Source organism: Drosophila albomicans, chromosome 2L (assembly GCF_009650485.2).
Source record: "Drosophila albomicans strain 15112-1751.03 chromosome 2L, ASM965048v2, whole genome shotgun sequence".
NCBI classification, from domain to species: Eukaryota; Metazoa; Arthropoda; class Insecta; order Diptera; family Drosophilidae; genus Drosophila; species Drosophila albomicans.
In genome coordinates, this window is record NC_047628.2 from 8,068,594 (window position 1) to 8,091,631 (window position 23,038).

The following is a 23,038-nucleotide window of genomic DNA, read 5'->3' on the forward strand; positions in this document are numbered from 1 at the left end:
CCTACCAACAACAACGCGACGCAGTTAATAAATTGAATTTTTAAACAAATAAATACTGGCATTTAGCGGTGACTGCAAAATATATATAGTATTGACTTTTCTATTCAGTATTAATACGATACAACGTGTTCGCAGTGCTGTAAAAATGTTTGACACACATCAATTAACTTACTAGTTTAAGGAAACTGTGACATGTTTAAGGGAACATTAACTGGTGGTGTTGGCGGCTCCTGGATCGCTGCTATATTCGATGAGATAGCATTAGAAGGCTTGGATGGCTGCACACTACCATGTAAGTGCACAAAGCAGTAGCCAACAATGATTTTTTTATCATTTACCCTGTTTTAGGGCTATGGACGTTGCTCTCCATACGCTTGGAATGTGGACCACAGCTCTCAGAAAAATTGCAGCAACAGATTTGGACGCTGCTGCTGCGATCCATCGACAAAGTTTCGTTCTATCAATTGAAGGAGGAGCGTCCTTTGCTGCCACCATATCGACGCAGCGATGACATGGACACTGAGATCAATAACCCATTGGTGCCAAAAACATGTCCCATTGTCCGTTTGCCCTATGGACCTATCAAGGATGGCCCTATCATGGGCAACTGTTTCGATTACAGAACACGTCAGCGTGTAGACGTTAAGGAGCTGCAAGGCATGACAGCCAGCGAAGCCACTCAGCACTGGCATCAAACATTGGTTGTTGTGGCCAGTCAGGAGCTGCGTTCAATGGCGCTCCAGCCGAGCAATGCGGTGATGCCCAAGTCGCTGCCCATTCAGCAGTACGTGTTCCTGGAGAATGTGGGTCGCTCGCGGTACAATGGGGAGACCACGGGAGGTCCCTGGTCAGCGATGTATCACTTCAAGGACTCCAGCTTTATATTCTACATGAAGTAAGTTGCGGTCTCGCATCACAATAAGAGTAAGAACTAGAGTATTACGATTAATATTATTTAATATTCTATTTAAACCCTCAGGACCCTTTTTTATATTAAATCAAAATAATTTATTTACATTAAAAATACATTTAGGGCAAGAAGCTTACAGATTTATGTTAGATTACTTAATTAGAAAAACATTAAAAGTCGAAAAATAATCAGTGCCATGTTATTTGCATAATATTAATATCTAATAATGTTTACGCTCTTTGATAATAATACATATTTTTAATTCCCACCCCAACAGGAACAGGTTGCGCACACTACGTTTGGTCACTTCCCAACCTTATGTGGAGCGACTTCCGACCCGTACAATTTGTTCAAGCTTGGTAATGCTGCCACGCTTTCAAAAGATATACAAGACTCATATGCAGCGTGTGCTTGAGAAGCTCTACATGGTCATTAAATTGCGTCCAGAACGTCACATTCCCATCGCGGAAATACCAGATGTTCTCGATGAACTCACTTCAGGGCAGACCAAGAAGCTGTTGATTTCGCATGGCCTGCGTAGAGTCTATGAGTCGACACACGTGATGCAGCCCAGCAAGCAGACGGGCAAAATGCGCAAGGTGACGATGTTGCGACTGCGCAATCCTGATCTCAAATTCGATGAGATAATGCAACACGATAGCAATGACGGCAAAGAGGACAAATCTACAGCGGAGTTTCTCAATCAAAGTCGCGCCTATGTGGATATGCCGTTGGAGCTGGAATGTCTGCGTGCCGTCGCACGCTCAGGTACGCGGGGCATGAGCACAATCGAGGTGGCCCAGTATGTGGCAGCCAATATACATGCGGTGCGCGGTAGCCTTAAGTACTTGCAGGGTGTCGAAGAGATCAAGAGCTTTACGGAGTCGGAGGGCAAAACACGTATCACACGGTTTGTGGCCGGTACAGAGGCGGCTGCTGATATGGCTCAAAAGCAGGAGCAAATCGCTGCACAGTCACAGATGCTGCAGTGTCAGGAGGAACCTGTAAGTAGCGCAAAGAAAACTAATTTAAAATCTAAGTTAGTATAACAATATCATTGCTATTTTAAAAAGTTTTAATCTGTTTGAAGTAGGTTCTTAAGTATATGATAATAGCTGGATTCACAAAAAAGTAGTATAAATACAAAATTGGTAAAGAAATTTCAAGTGGCTTAATTAGTGTAGAAAATTTTTATGTTTCAAATAATAATATATTCTGTAATTTAGATAATAAGCTTGCATTGCATGTATAAAACACATATTGACTTTAAATACTTTTGCAGACCGTACCATCACACGTTGACATTGTGCTGAACGACCTGCCCGAAATAACGGCCAATATACGGCACTTCACATTCCCGCCAGCGGTGAAATCGGAGAAGCAATCGCAACGTCTACTCGATCGCAAGATACTCATTGTACGGCAGGTGAACGAGCGGACTATTGTGCACTTCACCGATCTGATCAAGGTGATCAATGAGATGGACTACTATGTGAACAGTCAGGAGTCCATCTGCCGCAAAACATTGTTTCGTATGCTGCATAAGATGCAAACGGCGGGCATCATCAACGCCTATGAGCTGACGCTGAAGTATGAGCAGCGATTGCGCATCTATCGCTTGGTGACGCATCCCAAAATAGACATGGAACACGATCTGATGCGGCGCGAAGTGTTGCGGCTTAAGAGCAATTTCCACTTGATAAGCGAGGAGCAGCTGCGGCGACCCTCTCAGCTGAACAACATGAAGAGGAACAAGGACATTTTACCACTCAAAAAGCTGACAACGAGTGCCAAGGGTATACCGAAGCCATCCTCACCCAAGCTGCTGCTTGCCTGCATCCTGCACGAGTTCTTCTTTTATCTTGTCTACGAGCAGCAGCGTGATCAGAAACCGCTGCCCATGAGCGCTGAGCTGCTGCAGCATTGGCAGAACACGGAACCATCGCTGCAGACGCGACAATACCTGGAGGAGTGGCAGACCAATGAGTCGCATGTGTTGCCCTACACGGATGAGATTAGCTGGCGCACGTTCCTGCAACCGTTGCCCAGCTATGAGGACAAACCGCCAGGTTGGTTCTACTTTATGGATGCCTTGGAACGTATGCCATTGTCACTAATGCAGCGCATGTTTCGTGTGGAGCGCGATGGCACGGAACAGCTGCGTCCACATCTGCTTCATCAGGTACGGCAGCACTATCAGTTGCGCCAACTGAATCTGCAGCTCTTGATACCACGTCTGCGTCAGCAGCAGATCTACATTGGTACTCTGAGACTGCTCAATAACATGGGGCTGATTCAGGTTAGCGAACGACAGCAGGGACGTGATCCACTGCAGCGTTGGGTATACTTGAATCAACGCAGCTGCCTGCTGGACACCACCACGAGCAGCGGTCACAATTACAATCGCATCAGCGCAGGACGCAAGTACGAGGAACTTCAATTTGAGTTTGCGACGCGGGAACATGTCACCGACTATTGGGCCAAGCTGCAGCACGTCTGCATCTACACCAAGCTGGGATTTATGAAACATCGGGAACCATCGAAAGGTAAAAAGGCCAGAGTGCGTCTGCCGCAGCTGACCTTTGTGCGCAAAGTGGACTTTGATGAGGCGGAAGCGTTGGACAATGGCAGTGTGCCGGGTGATCGTCAGGGTGCCGCTGGTCTTAGTTCATTGCTGTTTGCGCATCAGTTTCGCCATTGGTCGTGGGTGAAACGCACCATTGCCACCACGAAAAGATCAATTCTGCCAAACGCTATGGGCAAGACGGCGAATGTAATGCCGGTGCGCAAGCGGATGAATCGATTGCGTTTGAAGCCAGTGGAAAAGTTGCGCAGAGCACGCGGTGTGAACGCCTGCGCGAGACGTAAGTCTGGACCACGAGATGACGTCGATCGCGATGCCTTGCGCAACATGCGTACATTGCGGGTCACCTGGACAACGGCCGAGGATCGTCTGCTGAAGATGGGACGTGCTGTCTACTTGTTCATTGATGCGCCGCTGCCAGCTTTGGCGCTCTGCAATGTGGGCACCGTTTGTCGGGATGTGATACGTCAGTACTTGGGCATCTGCAACAAGACGACGCAGGCGTGTGTGCGTCGCCTGCAGTTCCTCATCCGACAGAAACGCGATCAACCCGATGTGCCCAATTGGATTTACGCCATACAAACACAGCCCAAAATCTGTGCCATGTACAATGAGAACTTTCTTGCGGAAATAAAGCGCGAGTATCCTGTGCGCAGTGAGCAGAACGAGGCGCTGCTCGTTCACTTTGTGCTCATTCTAAGCATGCTGCATCGCATGGTCAGCAGCGCGGTAAGTCACAAGACTTTATTCTTAAACATGCTCTCATTTATTTACATTCTTAGCAGGAAGAAATAAAAATATAGAATTTAATAATTCCTGACATTAGTAAAATTGTTGTAAATCGAGTCGAGATCAATTTTAATTGCCTTTGTTAAAAGCTCTATATCTAAACTTACAATCTTTATAGAATTTGTTTTCAATACTAATATATATTGTTTGTTATTTGGAGCCCTGTTTTCGAAAATAACCTAATAGACATTTCATTTTGTTTTTATAAAATAATTGCCAATTAACAATCTGAGATATCGTGTCAAGATTCCGCCTACCAATGTAAAAAGAAGTTATAAAATAGTGATCAATATGCAGTTCATGTTTTTTTTTTTAATATAACCATGCTCTATCCCTTATTCTTAAATAACTACATACATAGGTAGGTGCTTAAACTGATTTCTATCGGTCTTACTGTCTGTTCTTAATTAAATATTAAAGTTACCACAATTGTTGTGAACAATGGTACAAGCTCTTTACAAAAATCGTATATTCGAGAATATTACCAAAAATTTAAAAGATTTCATTTAAATAACTAACATAAAACTTCAAAATTTTGTATTATTTAAAAAGTTTTTTTTTTTGCAATTTAGAAAGTTTATTATATTTTACTTACATATGGTTATATAACTTATACGTACGTTTCTTCCGTACTTGTGTAAATTTCCATTTCTTTTCATTACCAATTGATATATTGTCAGGACACCGTGCGGCGTCAGTTCACACTGCCCGACTACATGGAGGATTATCAGCGGCAGTTCAGGGAGTGTGGGCCCTTAAATGCGGATGCGGATCAAGTGCTGTTTGCGAATCCCACCACTGAAACCGAGCTGCAGGTTAACATCGCTCTTGGCGTGTTGCACAGCATTCTGTGCAGTGCCAAGGACAAAACGCTATTCAATCTGCAGGCCTTCGAGATATACAAGAACTTCTCGGAGGATGTGCTCAGCGCCGCCTTTAATAAAGCGCGTATGGACTCGCTGCTGGTGGCTATGAAGCGTCGGAACATTCATCCAGTTAGTCGTCAGGTGACGGGACCATCGCATCTGCTCAGCGCCAAGTACAAGAGTCGTCTGTTCTGTCAGAAACTGGGTCATCTACTCTACGACACATACCATAGGTTTGAGAAGCAATTGCAGGAACAACGCGCGGAGAATAAATTGCAATTGTCGTCACCCAACTTTGCCCAGCTGTTGTTGATGGGCGAGTGGATGGCCAAGGACCGTCTACAGTTGAGCCTGCAGCTGCCTGCGAATATACTCACCGTGGACACCTGGAGCATGTCGCAGCCGGGCAGCTCCTCGACGGATCGCATACTCGATCACTACAGCAGTATCTTTGACAACGCACCGCAAACTGAATACTCCAAGCGGCTGGAGAGCGAATGCAGTGCACGACAAGCGGCGCGTGTTCGCTTCCATCCGGCGAATCTCACGTATCGTCTGCAATGCGGAGTATACAATCAGTTGTCGAAGCTGCCGTTGCGTGCCATGCACTTCTTTTGCGCCTTGGACTCGATTGGGCAGTCGGTGAACATCAGCTGTGCTCGGCTGGAGCAGGGCGAGTGTCCCTTTGCCACGTGCATCATGCGCAGCGGCAACTACTTGAATGCCGTGGAGCGCATCTCGTATGAGCATCGTCCCTTACTCAAGCAACTGATTGCCGATGCCTTACCGCCAGCTTCATCTCAGCTGCAATTGCCACTGGATGGCTCCAGCTCCGTGGCGGGCAGCACAACGCTCACCGTGTCCGCAACCAATTGGCTGTCGCTAGTCCAGCAACTGGAAACGTATTGGCGCCAGCAACAGCATCAGCAGGAATGCAAGGATGTGGGCAAGGCGCTTGCCGAACGCACGCTCCACAAACTGACGGACTGGCGTAGCCTTTGCACTGGACTGCTGGAGTTTGAGGCGGGTAAGGAAGAAGTAGAGCGCACTCAGGATTATGAGCCATCGCTCAACAAGGAGGAGCGTGCCAGGGCGCAGGATGTGTTTGTTGTGCATCTGCCCACCATTCAGCTTCATATGGAGCAGAATGATCAGCAGCAGCAGGCCAAGGAAGCGCAGCTGCATAAGTCGCTGCTCGAGAAGGTGATCAAGTAAGTGGAAGTGAAAGATACCAACATTATTTCTATATTTTCAAGCCGCAACACTTGTCTTATTCTTGCCGTCACTTGATTGCAGCTCTTCGTTTTGGCGCTATACGGAGAACAGCTTTGAGACGCTGCTGCCTCAGCTGCAGGCCATGGATTACGATGCCAATGCCATTCAGCACATTAAGGAAATTCTCGAATATATTGAGCAACATCCACTGGGCGTGGTGGGCTTGGAGCTGCGTCGCATTTTCCCATTCAACAAACTGCTGCTGGAGATGCTGCATCAGCTGGAGGCGCACGATCTCATCAAGCGCGTGGGCATCGCTAGTCACATGTATGTGCACAAGTTGCACATGCGTCACTGGGTGGTGCACACATTCCACATTACACGATTGGAGCGAGAACGCATTCAACCGCAGGTGGCTGCCGTGTCAGCAATGCCGCACGTGGCGTTCGCCAAGAAGCGCAAGGCTTCTGCTGGGGAACAGGATACGGAGCAGCCCACCAGCAGTAAACAGGCGAAGCTAACATTGGAGCCACTGCCAGTGAGTAGTGAGGACTCGAGTGATTACGAGTTGCCCAGTCGAAGCTCGAAACGCATCAGAGCGAATATCAACAAGCAACAGTCGCCATCAACAACGCAGCCAGTCACAGAAGATGTTGCTCGCGAAGTGATTGTGATGCGTCCGCAGCCCTGGATACGTGCGAATGCTTCACTGAATCGTCGTGTGCTTGATCGCTGGCTGGGCGCCTTGCTGAGTGAGTGCATCAGTCGAACCGGCTGCACGGTGTACAGTCTGTTTCTGCGTTTCCCGCATCTCCAGCCCGTGGATATTATGCTGCTAATGGAGCTGTTGTGCCATCTGGATTGCATACATCTCATGGAGTTGGAGACACCAACGGTTCACATTGAATCTTCTTACGATGACGACTTAAAGGAGGAGCAGGTCAGCGAGCTGTACGACCCTAGCTGCACCTATGTGACAGCTCATTGCAATGCCATAGGCAGTCTCACCAGATTCATTGGCACAAAGAAGTATTCCAATGAGTTTATCTAAGTGGTAAACTAGACTAAGATAACCAAACTTTTGGAAATAATGTGAAGTTATGTTAGGACTAAATTGGTTCGCGTTTTCCATAAGCATTGGTTTGAATACATGCTATGGTTTTGTGCCTTAGCGAAGCTGCGTTCTGGAGCCAATTTTAATTTATGATTTTAAATAATTAAGTGGTGACAATCTAAAAAACCAATTCTTAACCTTTACAATAAAGGGCGCGATAAGCGTCAAGCATAATGCAATAATAAAGCATTGCAGCTTTTAATAGTTACCAAATGTAGTTTTTGTTTTCATTCCTCAAAGGACAGTATATCTAAGTAGCTCCTAAGTGAGAGGCTGAGTATTCTCATTTTAAGAGGTAGAAATGTGAAATGCTTAAACAATTATTATCCTAATGCATATGAAAGTGGGAATCTTTTGCACATTAAAATGCTGTTCTGTAAGTGTTAGTCCTAAACTAGGAAGTGGCTCAATGGACATTCAAATGCAAATACAAAATATAAATTGGAAATGAATGGTATTTGGACAGAAATCAACTTCATAGTGACCATTTTTTAAGTGTGGCAATTACTTTGACTACAATCTTCAAATCCTTAGTATTTACACTAGTTCGTGAATTAATTGAATCAAATGGCACAAATATTAATAAAGCGGTGTAATAATATTACAGCTATCAATTAGTTTTTTTTTCACTGTTCTTTATACACCAACAATTAAAAAACAAAATCAAACTTTTTTCGCGCTACAAACTTTCATTTGTAACTCTTTTTTTTTAATTAGTTTGTCACTATGATTTTTGTTGTTTCTTAAATGATGTTTGTTGTTGTAAAACCGTAGCACTTCACTTTGCTCTCCGTCGCAACAACCGGTAAAACTAACAGACTGCTTGATGTTGTTGCTGCTGCTGTTGTTGTTGTGGTGGTTGTTGTTTACCGCTTTCCACCGACGCGAGGCGCAGACTTCTGCGTCACCTTGGTGGCCTTCTGCTTGGGCGCGGACTTCTTGGCGGGAGCGGGGGCAGCAGCCTTCTTGGCGGCCTTAACGGCGCGCTTCTGTTCCTTTGCCACCTTGATGGCCTGATCGCGCTGTGCCTTGCGTACCTCGGGCTTCATGTTACGCTTGGCCATGATTTCCGCCAGCGAGGCACCAACAATGGCGCGCTGGAATTTCTGTGTGCGACGGGTGCGCTTCTTGGAGGCCTCCTCCTCGATACCCTTACGGTGCTTACGACGGTACAGCACAGTCCAGGTGACCTTACGGGGATTACGCTTCATCAGATAGGAGCGCTCGCACTTCTTGTCCAGGAAGGTGAAGGTCTAAAAGCCAAAAGAGCGCATTTTAAAAGCCATTGACGCTTGTTATATGCTTTTGTTTACATTACCTTGCCATCAACTTTGACCATGGTCTTGCCATGGCCCGGGTAAATTTTGTACCCACTGAATGCACACAAACCGATTCTGCAATTAAAACGTATTGTTTGAGCATACACATAGGAAATAACATGTTGTAACACCACGGGGCAATATTAATTGTTGCTTTTAAGCAGTTACGTTTGCCTTTGCCCAGTGATGTTGGCATTATTTACAAATTAATCCAATTTTTACGTACTTCATCTTGCTGGTCAAAAGTGAAAAGAAACGGAAGTGGACGCGATATTTGACAGGCGCTGTCACTTTCGAACAGCTGATTAGTGTTTATAATCATGGTGGCAACCCTTTTGTATTTGTAGTGTTCTTAATCGTCTAATAAGATTATTTAAAAAACTGTAGTTCGTAACATTACATTACATTTTTTTTAATAATTTTCTTAAAAATTAAATTAAAATGAATTATAATTCTATTGTTTTTTTTAGCAACATCCACAATAAGTCAAAAATAAATATTTAAATATTGCAGCACAAAAAAAAAACAAGTTGTAATAAGATACTGAAAAATATCTAAAATGCTGAGTTCAAAGTACTTCCATTGGAAAAAAATTGATTTTTTAACTGATTAGTAAGAACTTTAATGGCGAGAACGCAGTTTGCAAGAGACCGTACGGATTCTTGGAAAAAGGCGAAAATAACAAGCTTTTAAAATAACACCTTTTTACTTACACGCCGTGAAAATATACCAAAATACCAAGTGAAGTGTAACGAGGTGACTGTCCCTGTATTTACATATATTCTATGTACATATATTCTCTTCTATTTCCAATGAACAAAACCAGTTGATTGACTATATTAAAGATTATAAACAACTAATTTATTGAAAAGCTATTGCTTTAATTTACGATTACACAATGATTGAGAATGGGATGGGTGTCAGTCATTAAACCTCATATAATCCATATCATCCTCATAATAGCCCAATGGATCCTCCTCATGTGTGGGGATTATATAACCAATACAAGAATATCGATCCATGTGCACACTTGTAAAATCATCCAGTTCTTTCCGTTGCGCCTCAGTTAAGCTGCTCAGGTCGTCATATTTGAAAGGATCCTCCGCGGGCGGCAGATTAAGCAATAAACGCGTATTTTCGCGACCTGCCATATGATGATGAACTCCATTAGGGCCATAAAAATGTTTGGCATAAGACACATCATAAATCTTATTGTTAACAGCAAATAAAATACGTTCGCCTTCCACAGTGCCATTATATTTTAGCAGCTCCCTCAGCGTAAAATCTTTGAAATGCAAAGACGGCGAGAAGCGATGTGCCAAAATTTGTGCATCTATATATTCAATATCAGGTTCAGCGATCGCAAGCCGATTCCCTGTTGCACCTTGACTTTGTCGACCTGATGTCTTCATTTTGTAATAAACCAATGCGGAGACACAGAGCAAAGTTAGTTGCGATGGAGCCTCTTTGATGGCGTTGTATAGTCTATGGTACCATGGTATTTTTTCCTGGTTGCCATTTGCGTCGTTCCTTTCCGACATCTTGTGAGCCAGTTTTTTATGTTTGATTCCCCGTTTAACTCACGGGTCGTTATATTTTCAGTGATCGTGTGTGCTGTTTACTTAAAAATCAATTTTATTTTCCAGATTATTACTCCATAGCTTTTGCAGCCTGCTATAGTAATATTTTATTTTTTTTGTTATATTCTTCAAATAACGGCATTCTGTTGTACGAATATGGTCGCAATAAAATTTGATAAGTGACCGCCAATTGGATTTTGAAATATACTGTAATTAAATACGGCCCTCCTAATTACGGTATTTTTTCATACCGGGTTATTCGCCGTAAAAATGAATTAAATTTGAAATACATTACAAATATTTTATGTGGTAATAGTAAATAAAAAAGTGAAAAAATGTATCAAATTTCAAGCAATATTTTAGAAACAATTGTTATGCTTATGATTAAATTAAAATGTCCAGGGCTGCAGAGCATTAAGCCAGCTGTTGCTGCTAGACGCCATTTTGCAACACTGCTGAATTTGTGACGCGCAATTAGCAGCTCTCAATTTCGCCGCATTCCATTGCAACCAAGCGCGCAGTACTATAAACAATTTCGAAAGTCGATAGCTGATATTAAATATTATGTTAAAGAACAATGTAAAATAGCAGAACAGAGTGCAACAATTGGATTTGTTTAAAAAATGCTTATTAGAACTGGGAGATAATGGAAAATGGTTCGTAGTAATTAATTGATTTCAAAGATGCAACGTTGCGAAGTGGTTATGACCACTTTAAAACGCTAAATGAAAGCGAATTAGTGTGGTTTAATATTATATTGCTGTTTTTAGATATCCTTGCTGACGTGGAACTACAGGAATTTTTGGCGTTGGAGCGCAACCAATTGGAGCAAGAGCGTCAGCGTCTTAATGCAGTCAACAATCAGTCGAGAAGCAACAACATCAACAATGCACAATCGACTTGTCCAGCGGCCTTGTTACTGCAAAAGGATAACTTTGTAGCAGTGCAATGTCAGCGCATGGCCAATGGGTGCAATGAACCCAGCTCAGCAACAGCGACGTCTTCTGCCTTGGCAACGCAAAACCAAAACTACGACGAGCTGCAGCTGCAACTGGACGAGCTGAAGGACGACAACAAGGACGACAACGAAAACGGGAAACAGGAGGCCACCAGCATAACGCTGCTTAAGTCAGCCAAGGAATTTGTGAATCAGCGCGAACTGCTTGTTGGCAGTGCGCGACAATACAAATCACCAAATGCGTCGTCGTTGCATCGCCAGTTGGAAAGCGAGCGTCCCCAAAGCGAGAATCGTTTGCCAATTGGGCGACACAAAAAGGCGGTAAGTCGAGAAAGGGGACTGGGGGCCGCTTGCCAATTTGTTGTTCACGCTTGATTGGCGTAACGCCAAAGAATAACACAAAAAACTGAAAAAATGTTCGCATTTATTCCATAACTGTGAGAAATTCTTTACGGCTCGTTGAACCACTTGAAGCTTTGAGACCAGCTGCCAAATCTTTGACGTTTAGTTGTCTGCAGTTTTCCAAAAGTGTTTGTTCATAGTCACTTCGTCAGCCAGTGAGTTGGTGAGTTTTCCACCCACTTTCACTTTCCACATTTCGCTTTCATCAACTTCGTAATTGTTAATTATTAATTGCATGATGTCAATTATAATTGCAACTGAGCAGCCACAACATTTGTGCCCCACTTATGCGGCATAGCAAATATGACTCTCTAACATGACAATGGGCTGCAGCTGTTGCAAGTTGCCACCTGGTCTAGGACAAACTATTAAATGTTGTGACACCCGCCATATTTACGATAGAAGGGTATTTTAATTTAAGGGCAATCATAAGAGGGAGTAAAGTGTATATATTCCTGAACAGAAGACGAGTCTGTATCGAAGATTATAAGAGCTAGAACTACCAAATATATAAATACAACATCTCAATTATCCAGCATTCAACATAAATGGTTACAAACTGTATTAATGAAAGATTTGGACAAGTTCTAAAAACCTTATAGCGGTCAATTTCTAATTTATATATTTCGTCAGGTATATCAACGTCGAGCATTCTGAACTGTAACTTTGCTACTTGCTTTTCAATAATTAAGTAATTCATTTGCGCATTCTAAAGTTTTAAGCGCATTTTGCGCCCCATATTCGTTAGGCTACATGAAACTTTAATGACCTTTTTCTACTGCTGTTCTATTGCTATTGTTGCTGTCAACGCTTTTGTTGTATCTGCTTCTATATATAACGTATACTATAGGCTAGCAGTAGTGTTGGTGTTGTGTTATTTCGTGCTCCAGTTACTATTTCGACTCTCTATTTACGTCCATTCGCTTAATGAATTTGCCTGCGCTGCTCAGTTGTAATTTGAAGCTCGTTTCGTTTCGTTTGTTGCGTTACTTTTGTTCGCCTGAACTTGAAATTCGTTGAACAAATAAACCCTACAAAAGACGTACTTAACCATTATACTATACAATATAAATTAATTGCATATGTGAAGGTGAGCTGGGCGTGTTCTAACAAATTGTCACTAATTTAAATGCACAAAGAGGAACAAATAAATTATAGCAAATTTAATTGCTTTAATTATAACTACGTGCTCACGTTTGTCGTTTAAATGCAAATTTCACAGTGACCAATGTATGCAAAATGCCGGTGATGGGGCAAAATGAAAATGCAAGAAATTGTTGATGGAAAATGCAAGCAAACAAAACGTCAAAAGTTTACACATGACAAGAAAAATGTGCACGACTGTAGGAAATATATTCTAGAGCTGTATGCCCTATAACAACTGGAAGTTTATTAACTAGATTTTCAAATGAAATTCAGTCATAGTTTGTTTTTATTATGTTATTCCAATAATAATGCATATTAATGAAAGATATGCCAACAAAATCAATAGAATTATCTATGTAGTTGTATATATTTTATTGCGATGCCTTTGTGTTCTCGGACTATTAAATAGAGAATTTAGTTATAACATTCCTTGGCATAGGAAATTTGCTCTTTAGTTTACCAAATTTCAAGTGGAAATACAATAGATTTATTTTTGTCTTTTTTATAATACAGAAAAGAACAAAATCTATAAATTTCTGTAATAAATATTTTTATTCTGCTTTAATATTTTTAATGTTTTGGTTAGTTTAGCAGTAAAAAAAAGAATTAGATTTGATTATATTATAATTTTTGCAAATTATACTCTATTAAAGCTATGAAATTTCATTAAAGTTAAAATATTTGTAATAAGTTTTAGGGTACTGTTTTTTTTTTAAAATAAACATATAAGATTTTAAATTGCTTAATTGAAGTATTATAAAAATGAATAAATTAATAAAATCCCATATTCAAACACATATTCATCATAGAAAAAAAATTTTTTTTGGTTCAAAGGGTAAATATATATATTTCACGTATATAAAAATCAGTAAGAACTTTTAGGAAGAGTAAAAATAAACCTCATATGGTAAAACCTTATTTTCTCGAAATATTTGTACAAACTATTTTTTGTCGACTTTAAAGTTTTTTCCTCGCCAACTTGTTTGTATTTTTTTAGTGGTTCTTTTTATATATTTTTTTATGGGATGGAGCATGGAAACCGAAAGCCGTTGGTCATGCAATTTCCGTCCACAAAGTGCATTGTGCCATTTGGGTTCGTTGACGAGGTTTTGCACGGGATGCGGGGGTCATTTGCCTGGTCATTTCCGCAACCGCTTGCTTACTTAATAGCTAATGACAATTTTGTATGTGGATGATTGATGAGGTGACCAAGGCTCATCGATAGTTATAGTTTTATAGACCATCGAAGCCCTAAATTCACAAGAGGACAAGGGAAGCGACCTGCGCAAGGTCATATAACATATTATGTATAGCATGCCCTCTAATTAATTTGTCAGCTATTTACTACTTACAAACGAATCGGTAGTATTGAGATTATTATTAGTATTATTTCGATTTAGATTTCATGTCGCTTAGGTCAGCGTTTGGTCGTCATTGGTTAATGAACCGTTAAGAGTAATTTGAAAAGCGTGACACTAAAAGCTTTCGGTGCTTAAAAGGGGTTGGAGAGCAAAGAGAGATACGCTGCGATATGTCCTATTGTGCTTTAAATTCCATTCAATGGCCTTGAACTTAAAGCTAGCATAATTGTACCTACCTAATGATATTCCGACACCTTCCCCCGCTTCTCCCAGTCGCTTGTTGTGCTTTCCACTCGCTGCGCTTTTACACGCATTTTCATTAGCTTTCGCACTTTTCGCGCTCGGCATCGGCAAAACGAGTTTTACCCACTTAGTTAACCTAATTCGAGCGGAACACGCAAGAGGAGACGCTAATGAATGGACGTAGTAAAACTTTGATAATGTCCAGACAATGGACAAGTAATATGCCAAAGTGTGGATAAAATTTAACTAAGCTTAGCATTAAGCTCAAATGGGTTAACGGTTTACTGTATACGGTGCAAAAGCTTTTAGTAACTGCAAATTTTTAGTTCAACTGCAAGTAGAATATTACTCGTATATGTATTCAAAATTGCTTAGAGGTTGTAGCTTGATTGACTGATTGTCAATCAACGGAAAGCTCAGCCCACAAACTTAAAACTTAAAACCTTTAAAAAAATGGCCATGTTGAGTTTGTACTTGTGTTCGATTTTTATCAAACTTTTACTTAAGTCAATATGTAGCTAGTTGCTAATTACTATATTTGCTACGGCTTTCTTATGAGCTTTCAAATGTAAACTATAAATCAACAAGATAGCAAACATAAACGAATGATAGTAAAACAGCATTGTTAAAAGCTGATTTGTTATTTACTTAACATAAATAAATAAATGTTAAAATATTAAAAGTAAAAAACATTTCTTAAATGCAATAAACTTTTGAGAACTATGTTACTTAGTTAAAGATTTGCTATTCTTTGTGACCTGATTAGAGATTGTGTTTTTATAATTGAAGTAATATTAATGCTTCTTCAAGATCATATTTGAAGGTGTTGGTCTGTAAATCTCTTCTCGGAAATTAAGATATATTTTGTGGTCGCAGATGTTCACATTATTACACAAACCTTATCTTTTTATTTTGCTGATTTTTCACATTTTGATCAATTAAATCGTGATCTGTTCGATTGTACTTACCAACGTATATGTCTTAGATCAACGTACCCTTAATACACAGTAGGACACTGCAATCGAACCCAGTCCTAAGATGCGTGAACTATTTATTTTCTCTCTTTAGCGTTTAACACGCCTTTCTTTGTTCTTCTTGTTCTTGTTTTTGTTTTTGTTTTGTTGATAGTTTCCTTGACCCGAATAACAAAGTGCGAGTATATGCAAATTATTTGTGGACTATTTGTTGACGGAATGGAATGGCTGACTAATAACACTCACTTGCTGTCGATTTGAGACTTTTAACTCAAAATTGGCATTAATTATTGCATGTCTTTAACTAAATTGCACAACTTGAAGCTGTCAAGTGATGAAATTGTTAAAATGTACTTTAATAAAGCCGCACATCACGGCTAACGAGACGCGATAGGAAGAGTCGAGTCGAGTGAAATATATGCAGCTAATAAATTGAAGCACCTTTTTGGGGTGCTAGAACTCATGCTAGAAGAGAAGCCTTGCCTTTTGTTGCCTTGCCCTGGGTTCGAGCAGGTCGTAACAGCTGAGCCTTGTTGATAAACTGCCATGGCGAGCGTCTTTGCCTGGTGTTGATGACGCAGTTGTTGCTGCCTCTCCGTACTGCTCATAATGTGAATTGTATATGTATATAAATATACCCTGCATTTTAAAATGAGGGGTATATATAGCATAACATATGCTGCAAAGTACAATGTATTGATTTCGATAAATTGCAATAGTGTTCTTTAGATCGTAGTTGATTGATTTAGAGACAAAATGAAATGTTGTATGTCTTTTCTTCTTTCCTAAAAGTATAATATTCAGGACATTGTTAGAGAATAATAATAATATAATAATATATAATAATAAGGTTACCAAAGTTAGTAACTGTATCTTTGAAGTTCGTGATCTTCTTTTTAGCCTTCTTAAATATACTATATTATATAATTCGAAACAAAAGGTATTATATATTTACCGTATTAAAAATCTATTTTAAATTTGTTCAGAAAACTTCACTTATTTTATGAGTTTAAATTGAATGTGAATTTAAGAAATATTTTACGGAGTTTTATTTTAGGTTCACTTTAGTTGTAGTTGCAAATGAATCTTAAGTCTACATTGCCATCCCAGGATAACTTGGAGTTCATTCACAGTCAATGTGTTCAATTTCTCACCTGTGTGTTTTTTATTTCTCTATAATTTTTGATGCCATCGCAGCACGCGATTTGAAACGTCGACGTCAAAGTCGCGCCGGCATAAAAATTATGTGGCAAAAGTGGCAGTAGGCAATGTGGAGCCTTCGCTGGAGCAGCTACAGCTCCAGCTCCAGTCCGTTGCCATTTGAACACTTGAACGCCATCGTCTGACCCCAAAAACAAAGAAACGTAGTTAGACCCATAATTTCCCCTGTTGGAGCGCGAGGGTCGCCTCGCAATTAGAAGAAGGAGTGGTCAAGAGAAGCAAGCGAGCGAGCGAGAGAGCGAGCAACCACCTTAGCAAAATGTACACGAGCTTCTTGCTGGTGGTTAGTGTCGCCAAATCCTGCGTGACACACACAAATACAAATAGAAATTCACAAATACAAATAAGAGCAAAGCATAGACCGATATTAAGTATACGAGAGTTTTTCTTCTCTTTCATTCACTCTCAACAGGATGATATGGAGCAATGGGTTACGGACACATTTTACTCGTATTTTCCCGGCTTTAACAATGAAAATCAGAAACGGCAAAATTATTTGCGTGAGCGACAGCGCGAGAATCAGCAGAACTTTCTCAAGCACCAGGTAAGCAGCAGTCGCATTCATAATCCATGGCGTCAACTTCGGTTATGGTAATCAGTGTGAAATTTATGACCTGTGGACGACTATGTTAATGATTTGTTGTGCGTTTTACAACTGTATTTCTATAGATGCTACATCCGCCGGCGCCGAAACAGCGACGTCAGGTGAAGCTGTCGCAGCCAGAGGAGTTGCAAACGTCGCGCTCGAATCATTCCACAAGCACGAGCTCGACGTCCAACAGCAGAACGGATAAGACTGACCTAGAATTAATTGTAAATAGTAATCCCAATTACGTGCCGCCCAAGAAACGGCCAGGCACCACACGACAACAGCTTCTGCAAGATCTGGGTCACGTGGAGCTCTCTAACATTGTCACTGGCGATGGCATCCTGGAGCGTAATATGCGGAGTGCCGAATTGGAAACGGCGCGCAAAAGGGACTATCAACGGGATCTGATGCAACAGATTGAGGAGAAGCGTCGCTCCATTGAGATTCTGCGCGAAAAGGAGCGCAGACAGGAGGAGGCTTTGACCAGGTGAGCTTCACATTGAAATCAATGAATTTCAAAATTCGATGAATATCACATTGTTTTATTTAAAAGGCGCTTGGAAGCTCAACTGAAGACAATTCACTTGCAGGAGCAGCTGGAGAAGCAGCGACAACGTGCCGAAAAGGTGAGTTGAGTATTGATAATTTATTTTAAAAAAGATATAGATCAGCACAGATAGAATTGGACATAGGAATATCTGCGCATATTCTTAAGGTTCTTAAAATCCGTTACACCAATCATTATTTTGGGACGAAATAGGATTGAGATTTACAATAAAATGTTGTTCTTTGCTTTAAATTGAGTTAGAGCTCCTTATTTTTGTAATTTATTGATTTATTATTTTATTATTACTATTTATTTTATGCAATACATTAATAACATGTATTATTTTGAATTAATAACTAAATTGTGCAGTTTACAACATATTATATTTACTGAACAAGTGTAGGCTTCAGGTTGAGTTTTTATTTGGTTGGTGAATATCTCGAAGTAGTTCATTCAATTGAACTCTCCTTAGTTCAGTGGGGCTCTGCTTTATTTGGTTTGCTTGTATTAGTTTTGCATTAGGGTCGCGAAATTAGCACAACATACTTAGAGGGCGGAAGTTGCGCGACAATTAATTACAAATTGAACAAATCAAAAGCTAGCTATAAAAGAGAAAGGGCAACATAATTAGTAATGAAATTAGCGAGCAGAGCAATTTAATTATATATTTTTGAACACTTCACATATTGTTTACATATTGAAAATAATATATAAAAACAATATACTAAAGGAATAATCAGATATTATTTATTTAAAATCAATTAATTTTATTATTATAATTCTTATATTTACCTATTTACTTATTTGTCCATTTAACCTACATATAAAAATGTATAATTTTTGTAATGTGTAAATTTGTATTCAATAGGCACGCAAGGACTCAGATCACAATCGCCTGATGCGGGAGCAGCTGCTGGCCAAGCTAGAGGAGGATGCACAGCTGTTGCACGGCAAGGAACACAACGACTTGGCTGGACCTGTCAGGAATGGGAATACAAAGGCCGACAACAAGGATATCAATGGCAATGCCAGCAAAAGCAATACGACAAACACCAACAAGGTGTACAAATACTTTAGCAATTCGGCGCGACACGAGTATCGTCGAGGTGAACCATTGCCAGCGGGCGTGGAGCTTGACTTTGAGTTGCCGGAAATGTCGAAAATCGAACGCGAGTGCTTCCATTTGTGCGAAAAGATCTGTCCGCTCTGCGATGAGCCGTTGAAGAGCTATGAAAGCTGTTGTCTGCGCTGCCAGCGCAAGTTGGCACTGAAAATGAAACAACAGCGACAGCCCAGCGATGATACAGGTGGACAGCAGAGCGACGAGACGACTGAAGCTGCCGATGCTGTGGATCACGATTGCCAGAATAGCTATGCGCTCGTTTGTCTCAAGTGCGAACGTCTTTACGCGCTGTGTAGCCAATGTCTGGTAAAGAGTGATGTGTGTCGAGCCTGCCAACGGGAGCGCAATGTTTGCATGAATTGTCGGCGAAATCTGTGCTCCTTTTGCTTGGAGGAGATCGCGTGTGGCCGGGACACTGAGCGCACACATGTCAACGAAGTGAATGAAGAAAAACCACAGAAATCAGATGATGCGTTTCGTGTGCTCGAACTCAATTATGCTGTGCCATCTCCAACAGCGGAAACGAATGCCGCGAATCCCACTGAGGCAGACTCGCCTCCCTATTCCTTCAACATTTCACCGAATTCAGTGTTCCACGCGGATTACAAACCCACGCCGGTGAAGCCGCTGTTGATCGATCAACTGCCCATTGCCACGAGCAGTGCGAACAACAGCTTCGAGCTGGATAGCGCTGATGAGCAGGCGATGGAACGAGTGCGCCGGCAGACAGATAAGCGTCTATCACGTTACCTCAAAAACTACGGCGATCTGGCTTCCAAGCATCAACAAGATGTGCGTAGCAATAGCGAATCACGGCATCGGGGCACACAGACAATGCCTCAAAGTTTAGGCAGGCGAGATGTGGTGCTGCTCGAGCCACCGACGCATAATCTGTCGATGCCACTGCTGCGTGAAATGCCCAAGATGACGCGTAAGGAGACGGGTGCGTTGCCTGCCGAAAGCACTCAACGAAAGATGGATAATCTCAAGAAGCGCTGGGAGGTACGTAATTACGATATTCGTAATTGATGACATATCTAATCAGTTAAATTTGTTGCAGGTGCCTGCGGTGCAAAAGTTTACCGTGTCCTCTACATCTCCTAAGATACTCACCCAGGTGGGTGCCATACGTAAGCAACTGCAGGCAGCGCGATTCTTTGACGATGCCCAGGACGAGGTGGATGGCGACGACGACTACTGACCCCCAGACCGAAGGCTAACAACAATTTTTCAACTCTTGAACAAATTGTGTCTGTTTAGTTTTACAGTCTTGCCAGTTTTTGTTTTGTTTTGTTCGTTCTCTTTGCACAATTCGATTTCACTTTTTTCGCAATTATTATGGATTTTCTTTAATCCGTTTTGATCTATATAAAATTCTAACCATCCCTGAGATATTGATAATGTAATTAATGAGATACCATGTGCTTCTGCTGTTTCATGCAGCGTCAAATTGTATATTTAAGGCAAAAAGTTTGTTAATGTTTTTACAAATATATATAAATCAAACTCATAAGCTTAACAGACGAAAAGTGTTCTTATTTTCATGAATTCTATTAGGGGCTGTCCATATATTACGTAATCACGTTTTCTGCGATTTTTGACACCCTCCCCCCCCCAGGTAATCAAAAGTAATCATTTGATGAACACCCTCCCCCCCCTAACAATGATTACGTAATCACAAAAAAAGAAAAATATGAAAATTTGTTCTCTTAATCTGTATTTTCAAAAGGAGATTCCAGCCAATCTTTAATATTTCTTATTACTGGAAGTTGGCTTGTCAAAATCTCTTTATATCCGCAGGTATCATCTTCGTCTTCGTCGTCTATATAGTCCTCGTCAAGCCATTCGAGGTCTTCACATCCTTCGTATGACTGAATTACTAGGCATACTCCCTATCGCCGTCCAGCCACACGGTAAAGGGGTTTCTTTGATTTCCAATCGAAGTTTACAGCTACATTTATATGAATTATAACATTCGGTACTTATCGACAGAGTAATCGGCGCTGAACCAATTTTTGAATAAATACTTTTAACAACAAAATTTTTATAAAATGATTACGTAATCATTGTCCAAGACCCCTCCCTCCCCTTGTAATCAAACATAATCATTTCCTTGACCCCCTCCCACCCCCTAAGTGATTACGTAATATATGGACAGCCCCTTACATTTATATTATTTTTTAACCTATAGAAAATCTATTGTTTAATTTTTATACCCATTACGTATGTAACAGGCAGGAGGCATCTGCGGCCCACTAAGTTATATAAATTCTTGATCGGTGTCAACAGCCGAGAAGAAATATAGTAGCCATGTCCGTCTGTCTGTGTGAACACTTAGATCTCAGAGACTATAAGATATAGGGCAATACATTTTTTTCGACAGCATTTATGTTTTTTTTGGGATTTCATTTATGATTTCCGAGAATTTGGTATTGATCTGATAAAAATTGTTGAAGTTATTTCTGAAATACTTTAATAGGACAAATTGCGCCTACTGCAATCGGGTCTTAGCTGCTTTGGCTGATAAGAATGTAGAATGTAGTATACATCGATATTCCAAATGTAGCCTTTGATAAATTTTAGCATTGTGCGCCATATTTTCAGTATATTTGTAGAATATAGTTTTATTGAAAATAGGTAGCGGGTGTCTCACAGTCGAACACAATTGACTGTAGCTGTCTTTCTAAGATAGTATATATTATATGTCATTTTTCGGTTTTTATGATCATTTCAAATAGAGAGCACTGAAGATTATTATATTATATTATACTTTCAAATGTGCTATTATGAAAAAAATCTTTTTGGCGTCTTTAGGAAAACCTCTAGCTCAATTAAGTGTGTTACCTCAGTCAAATTTGATGAAACAGCAAAACCATTGAAGCGATTCAAGGTGGAATCAACCATAAAATACCCATAAAGAAAGTAATTCGAATAATCCAAAATTGCAAAACAGCATTAATTTGTAGGTAATAAATTCGTTTTTTATTCAATTGATTTAGTGCGTCGTGCTGATCGTGCTGATCGTGCTGTCAGTTTACCACTGCAGAGGGCGGGGTGCGTAGACGGGAGCGTAGTGGGAGTAGGCGCCAGCGGAGCCATAGCTAGGTGCTGGAGCGCTGCATGGAACTGGCGTCAAGTTGGGCTGGCAGCTGAACAAGTAGTTCTTGGGGCAGGGTGGCGCCGGGATGGCAACGGGTGCTGGTGCGGCATAAGAGGGAGCTGCGGGTGCAGGTGCGGCATACGCTGAGGCAGCGGCGGCTGCAGCGGGCTGGCCATATCCACCACCTCCGTAGGAGGAGCCTAGCATCTTGTCATCTTTATCGGTAGCAGCAGCGTTGACGGATACGGCCACCAGGCAAACGGCGATGAGCACAAACACTTTCATGTTGATTCTTGAGCTAAACTTGGCTTGAAGTGAACTACAATGTTGACTACGACAATTCATCGGCCTTATATACCCAAAGAGCTGCCAGCAGTCTAATAAAATTGCCGCGTTAAGCATTGACCAAGTTTTGAGCCAATTCAACAAGCTCAGCAATTTTTTTTCAAGCTTTGCGACATAAAAACTATTGGACTTTTTTTTATATTGTATATTTTTTATTTGTTTCCGCTGTCATTTTTAAAGTTTTTTTTTTTTTGATTATTATGCCAGTTTACATTAATATTTAAAGAATTTTTATTTAAATTTTGTAATTAATTCATGTAATTATCTATAAATATGTAAGCTTGAATATTCAAACCATTTTTATATATTCATAGTTAATGTACTATATGTTTATTTAGATGCGAAAAGGTCGCGTGCGATATTATTGCGATATTGAAAAAATTGAAAAATTCTTTAATTTTACCCAAAGATTTATTTATATTATATATATTTATTTATTTATTTATAGCTCCTTATTAGCACTTTTAATAGAGTTAAAAATAATCTTGGAATTATTTTTCTATTTTAAGATAATTGCAAAAATGAACAAATTCGTACAAAAAATATACGAATTTATATAGTTTATCGTAAAACAGAAAAAGTTGCAAAAATCAATCTTAGCTCTAAATTGTGTCAATCCAGAGCTGTACGATTAACCTTTACTTTTTTTATT

General features: G+C 40.6%; 5 protein-coding genes across 7 annotated transcripts; 2 read left to right on the forward strand and 3 right to left on the reverse strand.

Annotated features, from left to right (window-relative positions):
- On the forward strand, window positions 1–7,664 carry LOC117563250 (general transcription factor 3C polypeptide 1). Its single transcript, XM_052002830.1, has 6 exons — window positions 1–292; window positions 349–895; window positions 1,188–1,914; window positions 2,193–4,223; window positions 4,964–6,360; window positions 6,446–7,664. Exons 1-6 carry the CDS (start codon window positions 193–195, stop codon window positions 7,413–7,415), a joined length of 5,772 nt encoding a protein of 1,923 aa, XP_051858790.1. The 5' UTR covers window positions 1–192; the 3' UTR covers window positions 7,416–7,664.
- A 646-nt stretch (window positions 7,665–8,310) lies between these two features.
- Window positions 8,311–9,105, reverse strand: LOC117563249 (60S ribosomal protein L24). The gene is made up of 3 exons (XM_034241462.2): window positions 9,024–9,105; window positions 8,797–8,872; window positions 8,311–8,731 (listed from the first exon to the last, which is right to left on the reverse strand). The coding sequence occupies exons 1-3, from the start codon at window positions 9,026–9,028 to the stop codon at window positions 8,345–8,347; spliced, it is 468 nt and encodes a 155-aa protein (XP_034097353.2). The 5' UTR covers window positions 9,029–9,105; the 3' UTR covers window positions 8,311–8,344.
- Window positions 9,106–9,627: 522 nt separating this feature from the next.
- On the reverse strand, window positions 9,628–10,537 carry LOC127565140 (membrane-associated progesterone receptor component 1-like). Its single transcript, XM_052002384.1, has one exon. The coding sequence runs from the start codon at window positions 10,336–10,338 to the stop codon at window positions 9,718–9,720; it is 621 nt and encodes a 206-aa protein (XP_051858344.1). The 5' UTR covers window positions 10,339–10,537; the 3' UTR covers window positions 9,628–9,717.
- A 330-nt stretch (window positions 10,538–10,867) lies between these two features.
- LOC117563694 (uncharacterized) lies at window positions 10,868–20,450 on the forward strand. Of its 3 annotated transcripts, XM_052002381.1 has the most exons (7): window positions 10,868–11,033; window positions 11,148–11,656; window positions 17,095–17,226; window positions 17,352–17,758; window positions 17,825–17,897; window positions 18,687–19,943; window positions 20,002–20,450. In XM_052002381.1, the coding sequence occupies exons 1-7, from the start codon at window positions 11,024–11,026 to the stop codon at window positions 20,140–20,142; spliced, it is 2,529 nt and encodes an 842-aa protein (XP_051858341.1). In that variant the 5' UTR covers window positions 10,868–11,023; the 3' UTR covers window positions 20,143–20,450. The 3 variants fall into 3 exon arrangements, with proteins under 3 accessions (XP_051858341.1, XP_051858343.1, XP_051858342.1); XM_052002383.1 differs by lacking the exons at window positions 10,868–11,033; window positions 11,148–11,656 and adding an exon at window positions 12,688–12,827 and having other exon boundaries at window positions 20,002–20,449; XM_052002382.1 differs by lacking the exons at window positions 10,868–11,033; window positions 11,148–11,656 and adding an exon at window positions 16,927–16,965.
- A 1,450-nt stretch (window positions 20,451–21,900) lies between these two features.
- Window positions 21,901–22,373, reverse strand: LOC117564561 (vitelline membrane protein Vm34Ca). Its single transcript, XM_034243394.2, has one exon. It carries the CDS (start codon window positions 22,324–22,326, stop codon window positions 21,976–21,978), a length of 351 nt encoding a protein of 116 aa, XP_034099285.2. The 5' UTR covers window positions 22,327–22,373; the 3' UTR covers window positions 21,901–21,975.
- Between the last annotated feature and the right edge of the window lie 665 nt (window positions 22,374–23,038).

Bases quoted from the DNA above. Each gene is read 5' to 3' on its own strand.
- LOC117564561 (XM_034243394.2), bottom strand. From the start codon at position 22,326: ATGAAAGTGTTTGTGCTCATCGCCGTTTGCCTGGTGGCCGTATCCGTC.
- LOC127565140 (XM_052002384.1), bottom strand. From the start codon at position 10,338: ATGTCGGAAAGGAACGACGCAAATGGCAACCAGGAAAAAATACCATGG.
- LOC117563250 (XM_052002830.1), top strand. From the start codon at position 193: ATGTTTAAGGGAACATTAACTGGTGGTGTTGGCGGCTCCTGGATCGCT. The intron at 293-348 runs GTAAGTGCACAA...ACCCTGTTTTAG, and splicing joins GGATGGCTGCACACTACCAT to GGCTATGGACGTTGCTCTCC. The intron at 1,915-2,192 runs GTAAGTAGCGCA...ATACTTTTGCAG, and splicing joins TGCAGTGTCAGGAGGAACCT to ACCGTACCATCACACGTTGA.
- LOC117563694 (XM_052002381.1), top strand. The intron at 17,759-17,824 runs GTGAGCTTCACA...TTTATTTAAAAG, and splicing joins CAGGAGGAGGCTTTGACCAG to GCGCTTGGAAGCTCAACTGA. The intron at 17,898-18,686 runs GTGAGTTGAGTA...TGTATTCAATAG, and splicing joins AGCGACAACGTGCCGAAAAG to GCACGCAAGGACTCAGATCA.
- LOC117563249 (XM_034241462.2), bottom strand. The intron at 8,732-8,796 runs GTAATGTAAACA...TTTGGCTTTTAG, and splicing joins TGGTCAAAGTTGATGGCAAG to ACCTTCACCTTCCTGGACAA.